The sequence below is a fragment of the Scophthalmus maximus genome, chromosome 3, assembly GCF_022379125.1.
Source record: "Scophthalmus maximus strain ysfricsl-2021 chromosome 3, ASM2237912v1, whole genome shotgun sequence".
In the NCBI taxonomy this organism is placed as follows: Eukaryota; Metazoa; Chordata; class Actinopteri; order Pleuronectiformes; family Scophthalmidae; genus Scophthalmus; species Scophthalmus maximus.
Genome location: NC_061517.1, coordinates 24,544,192 through 24,561,913, shown reverse-complemented (window position 1 = coordinate 24,561,913; position 17,722 = coordinate 24,544,192). Strand labels below are relative to the sequence as shown.

General features: G+C 46.2%; 1 protein-coding gene across 14 annotated transcripts in view; it reads left to right on the top strand.

The window, feature by feature from the left end:
• The first annotated feature begins 4,888 nt into the window (after positions 1 to 4,888).
• fbrsl1 (fibrosin-like 1) overlaps positions 4,889 to 17,722 on the top strand; it is a 279,461-nt gene continuing 266,627 nt past the window's right edge. For 11 of the 14 annotated variants that reach the window (XM_047330730.1, XM_047330738.1, XM_047330736.1 and 8 more), the window contains exons 1-3: positions 4,889 to 5,055; positions 11,690 to 11,762; positions 13,501 to 13,792. In XM_047330730.1, the coding sequence (XP_047186686.1) occupies positions 4,992 to 5,055; positions 11,690 to 11,762; positions 13,501 to 13,792 (429 nt within the window). In that variant the 5' untranslated portion in view covers positions 4,889 to 4,991. Of the gene's footprint in view, positions 5,056 to 11,689; positions 11,763 to 13,500; positions 13,793 to 17,722 lie in introns of those variants that run through there. The other 3 variants (XM_047330740.1, XM_047330741.1, XM_047330743.1) reach the window with 2 other exon arrangements.

Sequence of the window (17,722 nt, the reverse complement as noted above, 5' to 3'; positions counted from 1 at the left end):
AAAAAAGTGTAGGAAGGAGCGAGCGGGTTCAATGAGACGGCTCCTCGAACCACATATTCACAGCGGCTCACATTAAGTGACTGGAAGCCAATATTGCCTTTTCTGCCAACAGGGCTCTTTGTAATTGCAAGGGGCAAATGCATTGTTCACCTTTGGCCAGGGCCAAAATGTGGAACACCGCAAGCCTTACCAAAAGTCAATCTTGGAACAAATTGTATAGAGAGACATCGGGCGACTGAGGGAGGTAGATGGGGGGGGGGTAGAAGGATGGAAGTGGAGTAGGGAGACAGGTGATGGAGGGGGGGATGACAGTGCAGAGGAGGGAGGACCAAAGGAAAAGATTAATTTACCCGGCAGTGTGTAAAACAGACGCAACACAGGGACTGATAGTGACTGAAATATCAAAGCCAGCAGTCTGCTGGGTAGTCTGCGAAGTGGCTGCTGCTGCTGCTGCTGCTGCTGTTTGATCCATCACACAGGCGCTTGTTTTTCTTTTTTCTCTCGTCCTTTTTTCCTTTTGCTAAAAGCTTTGGAGAAGCCTCTGGCTTCCAGGGAGAGGTGAAGTGAGGTGGAGAATACACACAGTCTCTCCCTGCCTCCTTTCTCTCTCTCCCTCTCTCTGTGTGTCTCTCATCTTGTGCAAATTGTGAGAACTCCTTTAGGTGCAGCCGGTTGAGAAAGTATGCATTGCTGGGACAGCATGCGTGAAAGCATCTGCTCTGTCTAAGGATGTGTGTCTACCCATGTTTTTTGTTCTGCTTACACTGGGATCAAAAAACATTGATCTTAGTCACAGACACACCAGAAGAGCAGCTGGAGAAAGGGGAGAGAAAAGGATTTCTTTCCATCTTCTCCCGCGACACATCTCCCATCCTCGAAAGTGAACCACCTCCCAGGAGAGAGGAGATCCGGGCAGCCCAGCACCGTCAGCCTGGTTGCTAGTTGGAAGCCCACCAAATGGAAGGAAGTCCAGAAACAGATCCTCTTCCTCAATCTGCTGGACTCCACTTCTTGACCGACTTTCTTTGTTTGACTGACTGTCAACCACCAGAGAGGCTGTGTCTTTTCTCTGCAGTGTAGGAACAGTAAAGAAATCAATCATCCCTCTGTGAAACACACATCACTAAAAGTTGGCCCATTATTGATTTTTCTGCTCCAGTCATTTTAAATCACAAAGACATGATCTACATAGAGAAAAACACATCCTCGCCCCGAGGAAAATGAAACGCAATCTCTTTATTATGGAATGCTTTAAAATCAGTCCGATTTAATGAAACCCAACAACTCCCCGCAGCTCTGTGGGTAGTCCGCAAGATATTGAGAACGAAATGTCAAAAGCTCAGACTATATTTCAGTCTGTAAGTAAACATTGAACATGAGCCCACACACGTAAACACACACTATAACCGTAATCGCTTAAGTCGGTGGAGCCTTGCAAGGGTTTTGAATATTTGAACGCCCCCCAGGGAGCCCCAGCAAAGGGGGAGCTCATCAGGCTGCAGCAGAGAGAAGCGCTTGTCTTTCTCTTCCTCCCTTCATCATTTCCTCCCACCAGGCACCACTGAGAGATTAACCACAGATCAGCTGGGAAACAGCACTGCAGAGACAGTGACGCACTAGACGGCGACAGAGGGAGGCACACTGTGGATGACGTGTGACGCTGTATGTGTGGCGTGTGCTACACACACCGGGTTTTCCATGGAGTAATAAGAAAAGCTGACAGACCAGCTGGTTTGTTTCACAGAGCCACCTGAGAAGTCGGCACGGTGGTGCAGTGGTTAGCACTGTCACAGCAATGAGGTTCAGTACGGATCAACCAATCACCAAGGGGCCTTTTCTCCGGGTTCTCCAGCTTCCGGCAAAGACATGCAGATTGGGGTTTCGGTTAACTGGAGACTCAAAATTGACCATAGTTGTGAGTGTGAATAGTTGTTTGTCTCTGTATGTTGACCCTGTGATGGGCTGGCGACCTGTCCAGGGTTTACCCAGCCTCACGCCCACTGTCAGGTGGGATTGGCTCCCGGGATTGGCTACCCTTAAAGGATGAAGTGGTACAGGTCCGAACCACTGTGGTTCGGCCACAAGTGAATTGCTTGGAGCTCAGCAAAAAAGGATTTTTGCTTGCGAGGAATCCAACTGCCTCGCAAAAATACCACAAAAGACATTTTGTTGAATTTAGGGAACTTACATATGACGTCTTGGTGGATTTAGGGATCACACACATTGCTTTACCGGGTTTGCACAACCTCCATACAATTCCAGTTGGAATAAGTAATGGTGACATGATGTATTGTTAAACATAAAATGTCCTGCCAAAGGGATTGAGGGAACACAAATTAAATTGGTAGTAAGCGATTTCGGAGAAAGCTTGTTTCACTCTCAATTTTTTTGTTTCCGATTTACAGGATCGGACTGCGGCGAAAACCCGGCGCACACACAAACACGACAGCTAACGGACGGTGAGGAAATATCAGCTGATTTATACAAAAGGTGTATTGCCTAGAATCTCTAACTACTCCTTTAACAACTTTGACACCCAGTTTTATTTGGGGGAAACATATACAGTACAAAAATCTTTACAATGCAGTGGGTGAAATTCAGAAAGAAATTGTTTTTCTGTTAGGTGTTACTACTGCAATTTCTCACTCTCCCCCATGTCACATAAATGAACTACACAATAATAAAGGTATGGTCTCTTCTGGTACACGACTGAAAGAGATTTCGACTCGTGGAGCCATTACAGTACTTCCGGCATATGCAGCCTGGCGTCTTTGACTGCCCTAACTCAGGTCTGGATCACGACAGCGTGATATTGTGCAATTACACATTTTTGCGATTACATCAGCGTCATATCAGCCTTTTCTGAAAGGTTATAGAATTTAAATTGACTGTAGCATCTATCATTCATTCACTCACTCTGCTCAACTGGAGGTGAGGTACTTTGCCACTTCTGCCGGTTGCCCACTGCTCAGCCAATGCATATTTAACAAGCTGTCTGCACAAATCTTGAGCTAGGGCTCCACAAAACTCGAGTGGAAAATGGATTTTGTGTGGTGCGGAGGAAAAAGTTAAACAAGCATGAAAAATGGATGAAAGGTTTTGACCATATCCTTCCCTGTATATGTTATCATTACGGAATTACTTTACTCCGCTCCGGGGCTATGAATTCACTTCTATTTAAAAAATGAAAGTGGCATTTACTCATGAAAATGAGAGTAGAACAAAATCAGCTTAGCTCCTCCAGTCTGGATCCTCTACATTTTAGAGGGATTAAATGATGACCTTAAAGTAATGATTTCTAATGGATGCATACATGGTACTGCAGAAGAAAATCCCTCAGTGTTATACCATTAAGCACGAGGATAAACACTTTTTTTCCACATTTGCCCAAATGCATCTATATCAATTTACAAAGCTGCTTAGCATAAACCCACTGTTGGAAACTCCCTCCATCTGTAGCGATGAAAATCTACTGTCACACATAATCAGAGATATTACATTTCAGGCTTACATAATTAATCAGCAAGTCGGTGAATAACTTATGATGCAAGTCATAAATTATATTTAACCAAGCCATTACTACGGCTGAAGTCGAGAAGCGACTGCCTCCCCGCACATGAAAAGTAATGGGCCGGGTTGCCTCAGCATGTCTTCATTTCTGAACCAAACATAAATATATATTCGCTCACAGGGTCTCACAGTTTATGCAGATTTCATTGAAGTGCTTTTTAAACAGCTCTCCCGCTTCATCATGAACATCTTGTCTGAGCACACAAGGCGATCGAGGCTGTGGAGTCATGTGTGTGCGGCCGCGGCGCTCGATGTCTCGTTTGTTTGCCTTTTACGCGACGTTCCTGAGTCTAGCCCTTGCATGTAAACATTAAGGAATCACATTGTGTACGAGTGCAAATATTAATTTATAGGCCAACGAAAACACGTTCATGATTGTCTAAACCTTTCTTTATGATACACGTATCACTTTTGCGTCAACTGTGACTGAATCTGGGAGTCCAAATAAGATACTCTAATACGATACTCATTTAAAAATCTATAACAAGCACACAAGTGAACCTGGAAGGTCACAAAATAATGAGTGCATTATAAAACACATGTCAGTACTGTTTGACTGTTAGTGTGACTTGTAAGGGGAATCGAAAATATATGTCTGGTAGGGAGAAAAAAGAAATTCAAAGGAAAGAAGGTGGGAGAGGCCTTCCTGGAAGAGGGAGCAGCATCTAAAGCGCCGTGTTCGGAGTGGAAGATGCACGCATGAAAACCTCAGAGTCTCTTTACATGCAAATCCAGTCCGTGTCTATGAGTGTGTTTTATCTCGGGGGGGGGGTTGCTGTTTGCTAATCAAGAGGCGTGTGAAAACCAGGGGAGCGTTATAAGAAGCCGAGTATAATACGCCCGCTCACAGCCCCCCTCTCTCTCTCCCTATTTGAACACGCACTCATTTTACAGCCTTTTAACTTTCAATCTGCCCGTCGTCGATTTTCTGTTCCTCCCACTCATCGTGTCATTCCCGCGAGCCTCCCAGTTGCCGTCTGAATGTACGTTTTCATGGCATTTTTTGGGGGGGGGCTAGATGCAGAGCATATGTAACTAGTTGTATGCTTGCACAACACTGGTGATTGGTGATTGAAAGAATAATGATGCGGCGAGAGTTTGGTCTTGACTAAAAAAGTCATCCACTTCAAATGCCCTTCGCCAGAGACGAGGGGGGGGCTGGAAAGCCTGGATTGCAAAGTGTATTAATGTCTTGTAAGTAATTAGTATCATAAAATTTGGCTGAATACATTGGTTGAGAGACTGAACTATGTATTTAAAAAAATAGTGTAGGTTCTCTGAGGGCCATCTCACCCCCTACAAAAGGCGCCAAAAATTTGGTTCAGTCCGCACCAGCACGACACAGCATTAGTATCTGTCAGCTAATCTACTGACCAGTGACCTTGTAATGTCTTCCCACAAGAGAGTAAAGTCCCCGGACGATGAAAGAGAGGAAAGAAAGAGAGGGACAACAAACCAAGGGGAAACAACTGTTTAAAAAGAAAGGTGAGCTAAGAGCTATCAAAAGAAAGGTGGCTAGCTATTAGCAAACTCCTAATACGACAGCTAGCTAGCAGCTACCTAGCTGAGATCGACACACCATTGCTATTGTTAGCTAACTGGAACTTTTACTACATGAAGACAGCAGGAGTTGGCTAGCTAGCTACTATTAGAACACACACAGTGTCATAAATGAATCAGCATCATAGCTGCGTGGGGACTATTAATTTATTTATTTCAAAAGAAAGGTGGCTAGCTATCAGCAAACTCCTAATTCGACAGCTAGTTAGCAGCTACCTAGCTGAGATCGACACAGCTGCTATTGTTAGCTAGCTAGCTAACTGGAACTTTTACTACCTGAAGACAGCAAGAGTTGGCTAGCTAGCTACTATTAGAACACACACAGTGTCATAAATGAATTAGCATCATTTCTTTTGAAACAATTCATTTATTTCAAAAGAAAGGTGGCTAGCTATTAGCAAACTCCTACTAAGACAGCTAGCTTGCAGCTACCTAGCTGAGATCGACACAGCTGCTATTGTTAGCTAGCTAGCTAACTGTAACTTTTACTACCTGAAGACAGCAGGAGTTAGCTAGCTAGCTACTATCATAAATTAATAAGCATAGCTGTGGGGAGGGGGGCTGCTTATGCATAGGTTTTGGTGCTGCTACACCACTGTGTGTATTTGTGTGTGTGTGTGTGGGTGGGTGTGTGGTTTGGGGAGGTGGTTGTTTGGGGACTTGGCCCAAGTGATCGCTGGGGTTTCGGCGGCTTGGGAGCTAATTGCAGCGTGACCAGTGGGAACGCTTCTCTTTCTCTCACAAAGCACCAGAAGAAAAGAGACGTTGCGTAGGCAAAAGAAACCGCTCTCACCCCCTCATGCCTTCGCTTGTTGTCAAGCTATGTACAAGAGTAATGTGGTCACAAACTGGGGCTGGACATTAGAAGGAAAGCAGTAACACTCAGACTGTCCCTAACTGTACTTCAACATTTCTCGACTCTGCTTCACAGCTGAGCCGCAGGTCACACCCTGTCTCTTTTTTTGGTGATAATTGTTTTTCCTTTGTCTTTTTCTTTTATTACCGACAGATATGCCCCAACCACAAAAGACGCATGAAACTTTGCATAAAGACAAAAAATAAGGTAAACAGTAAGCCTGGCTCCGTCTAAAGGTCACAATAACACACACTCAATCCACTCAAATAGTTACTGTTTGTTTTAACATGCAAATGAAGCTGCAACATGTTAAATATATTTGACATCTCTGTTTGTTATCTTTTTTATGAACGATTAATTCCCTCACATAGACAGACGGACAATGTCTGTAGTGATGTTGCCGGGCAGGAGATTGTAATGTTTCTTGATGTGTAGAGTGTGTAGTCGTCACAGTGATAAAACTGAAACGATATCCTCACTTTATCCTTCCACCATCCGGCGGAAATCGAAGGCCCGGTTCTGGTGGGAAAAAATATCGACCGCCTTCGAGGTCTTTCATGAAAAGCTCTATACTGTCAAAACATCTGTTGATGCAATTTGGAGAAGCAGAGAGCATTGTTGCTTCAGCGTCAGAGAAGGCACCAGACGTCGAGGATCAATAAAAGCCATTACGACATTTCGCTCTAAATGTTCAGCAATGCCTGGAACCAAAAAAAACAAGAAATGTGGGAATTCTCGACTGAAGGATCCTGTGAGTGGAGGGAAAAAAAGAATGGGAACAGAAACATATCCCCTCGTGGCTTACAATAATTCCAAGAAACAGCCTTTTATGATGACATTTAACGTGACATTTATCCACATCAATCTCTTGACTCAATTTACTTTGCTAAAATAGCAGGTCACATTGCTAATTTCACCCTGAATGATGCCTGTAATAAAAACCCTACTGCCTGTTTCAAGGGCTGCCAATAAATTCAGCTTTCTCACCCACACAGCTCTGGGGCCAATCTTTCTGTTTGATTAAACTTTGCTCCCCAGTGGTATGAAATATCCAAAGGCACTTAGATTTACAACGTACTGCGTTAAATTATTGACACCTCACTGCCTTTGCTATCAGTTTCTTGACTAATCTGCTGTAGTTACCTCACTTATTTGAGTCGGTGACTTCCATTGACTTTCTGCGAGTGATTTATTGTCACTCGATTGCAGCGGCAAAGGACATGTTAACATTACACATGCGATATCTGATAGGCTCATGCTAACTCGGCCCGTCTATAAATAATTGTCAGTGTTCAACATGAAACAAGCAGCTGTTGTCTTTGAAGCACAGAGCGCCGGCTCTGTGCAGATGGGGAGAGGAATAAATAAAAGGCTGAGAGAAGGAAAGTTGGAGGGAATAAGAAGGCGAGAGATGAAGGGAGCGTGTGAGCGGGCTCTCGGGCAGGGAGGATGTGTTAGCTCTGTCTGTGGAGTGGTCAGGTTAATTTTTCATGTGGTGGTTTGGCCCGGACTCTGCGATTCCTATAGCTGGCCACAGTTTCCCCCGAGAGAGAGCTTGTTGCCCGGGGCCCCCGAGCGGGTTCCTTGTTGAGTCTGCCTGTAAATTGCCACCGAACTAGTGAATTACTCCATGATGTGTCACACAGGCTGAAAGCCCCATAGGCATAAAGCCACCGACTTATGTTTCCCCTCACAGCAGTTCCTCTGTGACAGCTAGGGCAGCAAATTGAGATGTCAAAATTTTGTATCCAACAGCTCTATATTCAAAACAGCTGGTTGCCACTGCCGCGAGAGTCTCTGATGGATTGAATAAATGAGCGCGCTGCTTCTGGTTTAACAAACAGTGGCAAGTCATTTTGGTGGAAATATTGAGATAATTTGTCAGGGAAATTGCAAATTCAAGACTCGGAGAGTCTACAGTGGCTGTGTAGAGGCACTGCGAGGCTTTTGGATCCCATGCACCGCGGCACTTTGAGGTAATGCTAATATTGGCATGGAAACAAGTAGTAGCAAGAGTAGCTATAGCGTGTCGTCACGCGAACATGCTAAATGGCACTTAGCAACATGTGTACTTGAGGCTGATGAGAATTTTCCTGTTTTTTTAGTGATAAACTATTGGACAAATTAAATGCTGAATGAAGAGTGATTACAATTCTGTACACAAGTCTGGGGGGGGGGGCATTCATGTCTGTGCCAACTTTCATGTCAATCCATCTAATAGTTCCTTCGATATTTCCTATAAGACATCAAATATCGACTTCATAGCGGTGCCAGAGACACGGTCAAGTGTCATCAAAGTCATCAGGAGTTAACCATGAATGACAGCCCCAAGTCGTTTCACTCAGTTGAGTAGATGTTGAGATATTTCACAGAAAATTGGTACCACAGGAAACGTCAGAGGCAAACCGAAGCTATTAGGAATTATAGTGTTGATATCCATTATATATCGACACTGACGGAACGACAGACTGAAGCTGCTTTGTAGACGTCCGCAGATGTTGCGCCAGACATTTCTCCTGCCAACCCCCCTTGAATAATCTCCAGAGAATGTCCGAGTAAGTGAGCGGGCACGTTGATGACTGCTCCGCTGCTTTCCGCGGTGACGTTATCAGAGCTTCCTGCTGCTGCTCCACCCAGACACCTCATAATGAACCGGGGATTATCCTGCTGTTGTGAACGCGGCTGACCCGTACAATCTTCTGCTTCTGTTTTACATGTTTGAACGGCAGACAGTGGCGCCAGTTGTCCCCACAATTCACATATATTATAATCTAACAATAACCAAGTTGTCATCCGTCTAATAATAGTGGCAAAGATCCTACGGCTTTAAAAAAAGTGGGGTTTTATTGATCCAAATAATTTTGTTGCCCTTAACAAGTTGATTTTGGATTCTAGCTCAACCAAACCACAACCACAGAGGTGTCAAATCGGACAAGGACCAATTTAACCTGAAGTCGTCTTTTTCATGTTGAGGCCCTGGTTAAAAATAAATTTCAGATCAAGCTGTTTGAGTTGCGGTGTGAAGTAAGACAGGACATTGTCATGGCACTATGTTCCACGTCGGCTCCAGCCTTACCTCCTGCATTTTGGACAATTCTCTATGGTAACGTTTTATGTCCGGTGTCTGGTCGGCAGGTGATCATGTAGCATGGCGGACATTTTTTGCATATTTATTAACCACAATCTTTTTCGGACCCATGTTTTGCTCCAGGTCAGTGTTACACACCTGGAACGATACGTTGACCCTGACATTCTTGTACTGTAAAAAGGCTGCAAGCCCATCCAAATGAACAAAACCTGCCAGTTAAACCGTTGACATCCACTAAGAAAGATGAGAGATGGCTTGCACCATAGCCTCCGCAATTGACGTCCTAATGTACTGACTGTGCACAAATGACAGTTTGTTGTGAGACCAACAGAATGTATTTTCTTTACAGCAGCGTAGGGATTTGTGTCTTACAGCTGCCTAGTGTCGTACCGTGACATCTAGGCTTATTGATTTCTGTGGGGCTGTATTCTTTTCAAAGGATATGGTGTGTACTTGAGGACAGATCCTTTTTTTTATTGTTTTCCTTAGATCCCTTACCTCTCAGTCCCATGTCTGTAACCGCACACTGCCCTCCTGGAACTATCTCAAAAAACAGCCCTTTAAGCAGAGAAGCACCTTGACCCCGGTGACATCAAATGAATCCTTATCGCGGTGGCAGAGAGGCAAAGAAAAACAATTGTGCTGCTTAGACTTCATAAAAGTGTGACAGACTCCCTCCCCTTAGCTTCACAGCGCGGCCAGGGCTAAGCTTTTTCAAAAAGACTACTGTTTGAATGACTGCGATGTGGGAGCTCAGAGTCTGTAGCTATGGATTAAGCTCACAGCAAATAGTAGCATGGAAGAAACAGAGGTAATCTCTTCCCTCTCCTCCACGGCCCTCTCACCATACCTGTCCCCCCCCCCCTTTTTAATCTCCTTACTGAATTAGTTCTTGCAAAGCTGCTCAAACAGAGAGGGGGTTTATTCTCAGTGGTTACAGAGGTTAAAGGAACATGAAAATGATAATGTCTCATGTTCCCCGAAGGTCCATTCGCTCAAAGACTGATGTGCTACTCACCGGGCTCATGTTCTCCGGGGCGACCGACAGAATACACTCGCTGCCATCTTTTAAAGTTGCTCCTTTGATGAAAAAGTTCAGAGAGCATTGGACAAACTTAGTAACGACCCTTTTAACTGCAGCCGTTTAAAAATATTGCGTAACATCTTGATACCTGCTCGCAGACGCCACGGTGCAACCTGACGCAGCATCGTACAATAAACGTCATCATTCTCACTTATCTCAGTGCGGTCTCTGGTTAAATCACCTGCAGTGCTCTGGCCAATTTATCCTGCGGCACACTGTATTTGCATAAAAGTACTTTCATTTTGCATTTCCATGTGTTGCTTTGCAGTTTCATTGATGGGTCTCGCCATAAAGGAAAATTACCACACCTGAGTCCCCACACTTACCGCCTAAATATTTCAGTCTGGCTCTCGCGGCTTTGCTTTTCACTGCTTCCTTTTTCTCAGCCAAATAATTCCTACATGAAATATTTAACAGTGGCTGAATATTGTAATTTTTCTTCAGATCACACACACACACCTTCATTTGAGATCATTACCAGCAAGGCTCCGATATTAACTGTTCATCATCGTCCGTGCATCTTCCCACTCGTTCCCATCAGACTCATATTAATAAGAACTGTAAATAGTGACGGTGTACTTCACAGGCGTCATTCTTATTGGATTAGCCAGTAGGATAATCTGCTGACTCAGTGTGGTCGTATTTGCATCACACAGGGAGTGAATACACCCTCATTACTTTTTACACCTTGTCATCTTTACTGGCAAGTTGAATTGTATTTTTTATGGTCCAAAATATCTTCTGAGTGTGTAGGTTGTCTAGCATGGGTGGCCCTGAGTCCTGCTACAGTCTGCACACACAGCTTGATGCTATATATACTGTAAATTCGCAGGTAATGTTAAAATAATCTTAGTGGGAATTAAAAGGTTGGCAGCTAAGCTTATTTTATTCAAGCTCAGAGCGACGTTCGGCTAAACAAAGCACTACACAAATACCGAGCAGACGTTTACACGCAGGAGTCACTTTTCCCCTCACTCCTGTCACTCAAGGTTATCTTTTTGTACATCACACACATACCCTGAAGGTTGAAATCATCTGCGGTCTGTCTAGATAACTCGGTTATATAGTTTAATGTGCGATAATGTTACAGTGAATATGGCCTGTATTATAGTGCTCTGGAGATGAACCAGAAGGAGTTTTATTCATTTCAACTCCTTTTTATAAAATGAACAAACTGCAATTTTTTTCCCCTGCCACAGAAAATACATTAGAACCAATACTCTAGTAATGTCCTATAGTATTTATGCGATGTAGTGCAGTGGTCCCTGCACTTCTACATATAAAGGACCCCCCCCAAGATCAATACAATTCACAGCACACCAGCTTTAACAGCCTTATTGAGAACATTTTATACATTCACAGTGGGTTGCGTAAGTGTCCATATCAGGGTAGGTGGAACTATATAGTCACAGTGGGGGCTAGTGAAACCTATCATGGAAATAATTGTTTCACAATACAGTAATTACATAATGCCACTGCCCCAATTTCCGCTAATCGAAATAGATAAATCGGGCCGTGCTTTATTTTACAGAGGACGCCCTGGAACCGCCCGCGGGGACCCCCCGGAACGTCGCCGCGCCGCCGCCGCCGCCGCCGCCCCGCGGGTAAGTGCATGGCAACCCCATATTTCAAAAAGATTCACCGTAGACTCGAGGGATTCTGAAGTTAATCTGTCTTTTGAAATTGTTCACTTGTACGGCTGTAGTCGGTACAGAGGAGCGCTTTTCTTAGGACCATTTAAGTGAGGACATGTCGGGAAAGTGAAGGGGCACTTTCTGACACCAACTTCAGTGAGGGGTTAAGGGTCATGGTCAGAATTAGGTTAGGGGGTCAGGGGGTCAGGGGTAGGGTCAGGCTGTCCACAGTGTGTGTGTGTGTGTGTGTGTGTGTCCAAAGTGATGGTGGGAAAGGCATGATGTGCCATCAGCTCTGGCAGACAGACGGGACTAAAACAGTGTCAGACGTGACAGAGTGTGCACAACAGTGAGTGATTAAAAAAAACCCAACAACCCAAAAAACAGCACAGCTTCCTTCCTTTGGCAAATTGTGGGCCAGAAGTGGCGGAAATACGTCAGTTGTGTGGGTTCTCCGACGCTCGACTGTGTGTGTCTCTTAATTTCGGATGAAGGGAATGAAAAAAGGAGGGGGGGTGGGGGGGGATTTGAATCACTCCTGTCGCTTTAAGGACACTTATCAGAGCCTTATTCTGCGAGTAGAAAAAATAGCAGGAGCCGCGGAGCGAGCCGAGCAGCCGGGGGACGACGGACTGGAGCGGATCTTTTTCTCTTCTTTATTTTTCCGAGGCAACAAAGTCCACGGTGCCTGAGCCGGAACAGACCGCCTCGCCTCGCCTCGCCTCGCCTCGCCGCGCCGCGCCGCGCCTCGCGGATGGCTCGTCCGACTCGGACGGCTCGGATCGCGTGAAGCATCGGGGGGGGAAACACTGTGCACAAGTACAGCTCTCACTCTCGGGATTTCCTTCTGACGCCCCCCCCCCCCCCAACAGAAAGCGCAGTGAGAGGAATATGGCTTGAAAAAAAACTACCAACGAGCACACGGGATTATTCACGGCCACGGTCGATACGCACTTGGATCGCCAGGCGTTATCTGCTCTCTCTCTCTCTGTGTGTGTGTGTGTGTGTGTGTTCCGGACGGAGAGTGTATCCCGGGCTCTTTTTTTTAATTATTTGACAGCCCCCCCCTCCCCTCTCCCTCCCTCCCTCCCTCCCTGGATTCGCGGATCGGGCTGGCGGAACAACAACGGCGGGCAGCGACATGATTCCCCTGCGCCGCCTGCGCCACGCAGCTCGGCTCGGCTCGGACGCAGCCCGCTCCCGCGCCGACGCGACAAAAGTTGCGAAGCGAGCGTGACGCGCGGACCCGAGAGCGTGTCGCCGTGTGTGCTTTCCTTCTCTTCTCGCACCTGCTTTCGCGGACGCCGCGTCGACCCGGTGCGGATTCGTGACACACACACACACACCAAAAAATAATTAATATAGATATATATATATATATATATATATATATATATATATATATATAACGCGTGGAACCCGCGTCGCGTGTCTCGTCTCTCCGGGTCTCTGTGCGGGATACTTGGACATTTGCCTGTCGTAATGGAGATCGGGGAGGTTCACACTCAAGGTCATTGAGTGATCCAAGGCTCTATTTGCGTTGTTATTTACGCGCGCGCACACGCAGCGCCACCTTCGCGTTCTAGCGCAGCCTACAATTGTCAGTGTGCGTGTGCGTGTGTGTGTGTGTGTGTGTTATTACACGGTGCAAGCGAGCGACCAATACTGTGGAGTTTTTATTTTTTTTTTCTATTTCGCCGGACAACATGGATGGGAAATTGAAGCCGGGTCGGAGGTGTCGCGCCAAGCGGGAGCGGGTGAGGAGGCTGCGGGAGGCAGGCGGCAGGGACCCCGACTCCTCCTGCTCCGACGGGGAGGGACACAGTCCGGGCAGGGACGCCGCCCCCCCGCCCGGTAAAAAGGCGCCTCGCCCCGCCGCCGCCGCCGCCGCCAGAGCCGCGCGCCCCCCGCGGCGGAAGCGACGGGAGTCCAGCTCGCAGGAGGAGGACATCATTGACGGCTTTGCCATCGCCAGTTTCATCAGTCTGGACCGGCTGGAGGTAAGGAGGAGGGCGGGTCATCACCTGTGAGTGCGTGCACGTGTGCGTTTGCTGCATTCTCCATCAGTGGAGCGGTCGTCAGGGCTTCAAAGTGGGGGTCCATGAGCAGCCCCCAACCCCCCTTACCCCCTCCCAACAACATGAGGACTACAGTCAAATTTGTCTTCAATTTACTTGAGATGATGCCAATCACAGTCTTGATGAGGATGAGGTTGACTCTTGTGATCATGTGACACGTGTGGATCTGAGGTTCCTCCCAGAGGTTGGGGGGGCGCCCACATCAGAAGGGGTCCCAGATCAGCCCCCCCCATCAGAAGGGGTCCCAGATCAATACTGGGTCTGATTCTCAGCATCCAAGGCGGTTGATGGCTGTACAGTTCCATACAGGTCTGCAGGTCCTGATGTGAAGTCTCTTCGAAGTCCTCCACGTGAACTTGTTTGACATCCATTGCAGCACACACAGCTCTGCCTGCTGTACAGTACAAGTTGTGAATGACATGTTAATCAGTGGCACCATATTGAATATATTTATATTTTGGGAGATAAACCCGGCACGGCTGTGTCAGCTATTGCACATGCATTCTTTTATGTTCTGATTCACTGCGACTTGTCGTGGCACTCTGAACACTTTTTTCTCTTTGATAAACAGCCTTTTTTTTGTTTGCACCGTTCATCTGTCGCCGCTGATACGCACCGCGTGTGCCGATAACTGCTCCTCTCTCTCATCACCGTGTGTGGTGTGATGTGTCTGTCAGAGGGAGGATTTCATGGAAGAAAAGAGGTTTTCTCGTGTGACATCCTCTCATCTCTTATCTTATTACGCTCAAGATGACAAATAAACATCGCTCCCTTGTGGGATGTTGGGCTGCCTGACGAGCCAGGCAGCTCTGGGGTTTTTTGTTTTACTGTTTTACAATGGCTCATTCTGGGAATGGTAGCCCTGCTGCTTGTTGAAATATGAATCACTAGTTTTTTAATAAACATGGCCAACGTATTACACATCCACCGAGGCCTGTATATTTTGAGATGATGACCTCATTTGAAAGCCCGTGTATCATACCACAGGCCGCCTCATTCCAGTGACATCCTCCCATACACTGTAGGCTTAGCAGGGGTATTAATCACTTATGATTGACTCTTGCCTCCTACATAGTGCTTAGTCGGCATAATGGTTGAATGCAGATGTGGCGGTATAGAATATATTTCACACCCTCATACGTAGAACGGGAGAGCATCAATTTGCCGCCTCCCATCTGTTAACAGGTTTAACCTGTCCGGGTCGCCAGTCATAAATTGTATTGCTATTCCACTTAGCTCGGCCCTTCATGGTGCTCAGAGTGAGCGTGGAAGGCGGCAAGAGGAGGAATAAGGGGAGAGGTGTCAGCGTGAAGAGTGCACGAAGGCTAACCGTAAGAACTGTCATTATCCTGTAATTATATCGAGAAGAGTATAGCGGGACACTGAACGCAGCTGTTAAAAAAACATTTGTGGATTGAAAACTTTTACACCTCCTAAAAATCCAATAATGAATCCACAGGAGATTTATAAAGCTGGATAAAATTCCCGGGTTGGCACCACAGTACGGCTACAGCAGTGCCTCCCTGAGATAAACTTGTTACATGTTATCAACTGTGCATAAAAATGTGTGTTTGTGTGTGTGTGTGTGTCTGCCCTTTTCTTGTCGATTTGCACGAGTGCAGCGCGCTGTGATGTCGCACGCGTGAGTGTTCCTGCCCTTTGTGCTGCTCGGCTGGCACTTCTGACAGCCGCCGACTTCGAACGACTTTGAAGATGTCACAGCGGCAAAGTGCTTCTCGCCGGCATCTTCTTTACCCGGCTCGCTGGCGTCTCCACTGCAGTCAACACGTTGACGTACCGAGACATTCCCCCATCTGCGTGGTTGATGCAGCTAGAGGTCATTTTTTAGGGTTGCATACCGATACTAATATCGGGTATCGGGTCCGATACTGTGCTCATGTACTCGTACTTGTACTCATAAAACTTCTCCGATACTACAGCTCCAGATACCACTATGGCGACATAGCATCCTCTAGACAGTTGAGCAGGTCGGCGGCATTAAGTGGAGGAGGAGCAATGTCAGCAGTGAGTAGCAAAGACACGCAAACTGCAAAAACGAAAAAGCTGGCATTGACGGTCATAATATTTCATGCTACCACCAGCACAAGCTACACAGCATATAAAAGCTGCGACTCCACAAATTCCAAAGGTATATTTCTTCTTTTCAAGCAGGGGCAAGTTCTCATATCGGTACTCTGTGTCGGCAAGTATAGCTAAATGTAAGTACTTGTACTTGGTCTGAAAAAAAGTGCTATCGGTGCATCCCTAGTCATTTTAGTTTCTCATCTTTCACCGTTGTCATCCTGTCCGTTGCTGTTGTGCAAGTTGTTGTTTTTTGTTTGGATGCTTTGTCTTGATAAAAAAAACGATGTCTCTTTGTGTTTGAGAGAGAAATTGAGTCAGATAGTTATCTAGTTTTTGTTTTACACACGCCCAAGAACATAGAGACAACTGTGTGCTCTACATAGAAGCTTATGTTTCAAGGCTAAGGAAATGAGGCGTGATGCGTCTCCACGTGAAACGATACTCGCACGCCGGCTCCTTGGTAATTGGTCTGATTTGCATCCAAATGGAGTGTGCTCATTAAATGATTTTGACTTTTAGTGTGCTTTACATACACCTTTCCTACATGCTCTGAATCAATATGACAATGTTGACTACGTTAATACGTTGTGTGGTGTAAATGACCAAAATAACCAAATGTGATTTCTGTTAATAAGCAGAAAGAAAGAAAAGTCCGGTCTTTGAACGCCTCCTGATTGGTCACGGCCCCATGCTCTCCCTGCTTACTGTACACTCGAGTGGAACCCGTGACCTATGCTACCTGTGCTAATTGCACATCAATTATGAGGAGGACACAGCGGTGTTTGGTCAGGAAATAGCTCTGACCTATTACATCATGCCCTGATAAGCTCACACACCTTTGCCGGGAGGGAGTGTGTGGCCCTCTCGACCTCCCAGGAGTGACTGATGGCCCTGCACGGTCGTGTTACCGTGTGGATGCTCGCGCTCTCATTAGCATTCTGCCCGCGTCAATGCGATGTCCCATACTGCCTCGGTTCGACGGGCCCACGCGGTCGACAAACCAATATGTATCTCTTATCTTGTTTATTTTAATCTCTAATATACAGTAAGCCTTTTGCTCTTCTCCAAAGGACCCTGCGATGATTATGTTTGATGAAATCCCGGTCACCTTTGGGTTACCGTCACTGTTTATTGTCCTATTTTAGTATGTGACTCGTGTGTGCAGCTGCGACAGTCTCTTCTTAAGAGCCTGAGGGTTATGGGCTTCTCCCACAACACTTTGACACTAAACACACTCGGCCGGTCGCTGTTGTTGATATTCCAGCTCTGTGCTGATAGGATCAAGCTCCCCTGATGAAGGCTTAGGCTGTATACGGTGGTCCAGACTCCAGCCCTGCTCCCGCGACCCGTTTCATCGTGGCCGAAAGCAATTTGTGGCCTCGCCCACATTTGATTGCGGCATGTTTGTTCGCTTTGAATCCCCTCATCTCTCACAGGAAAGCCGCCGATTTACCTGTGCAAATCAACTGTACAAACACAGCCGCCTCCTGCTTCGCCACGGGCACCTTATCGAGATGAGAAAAAAAATGTTTGGGATATTTCAGTGATGAGACAGGCTAAGTCGATCGGCTATTGTAGGAGATGAGCGGAGGATTAAATCATTAGATGAGTTGAAGGGAGGTTTCAAGTCTTATTGTTCTTTTACAGACACCACTGTCGAACATTCAGACTAAATATCAGAATGATAGACATTTGGCAGCTTCCCCAGTTACTCAAAAGTCAATTTCCTGGAGGTGTAGAGGGTTTTCACCTGACAGCAGCGTTACA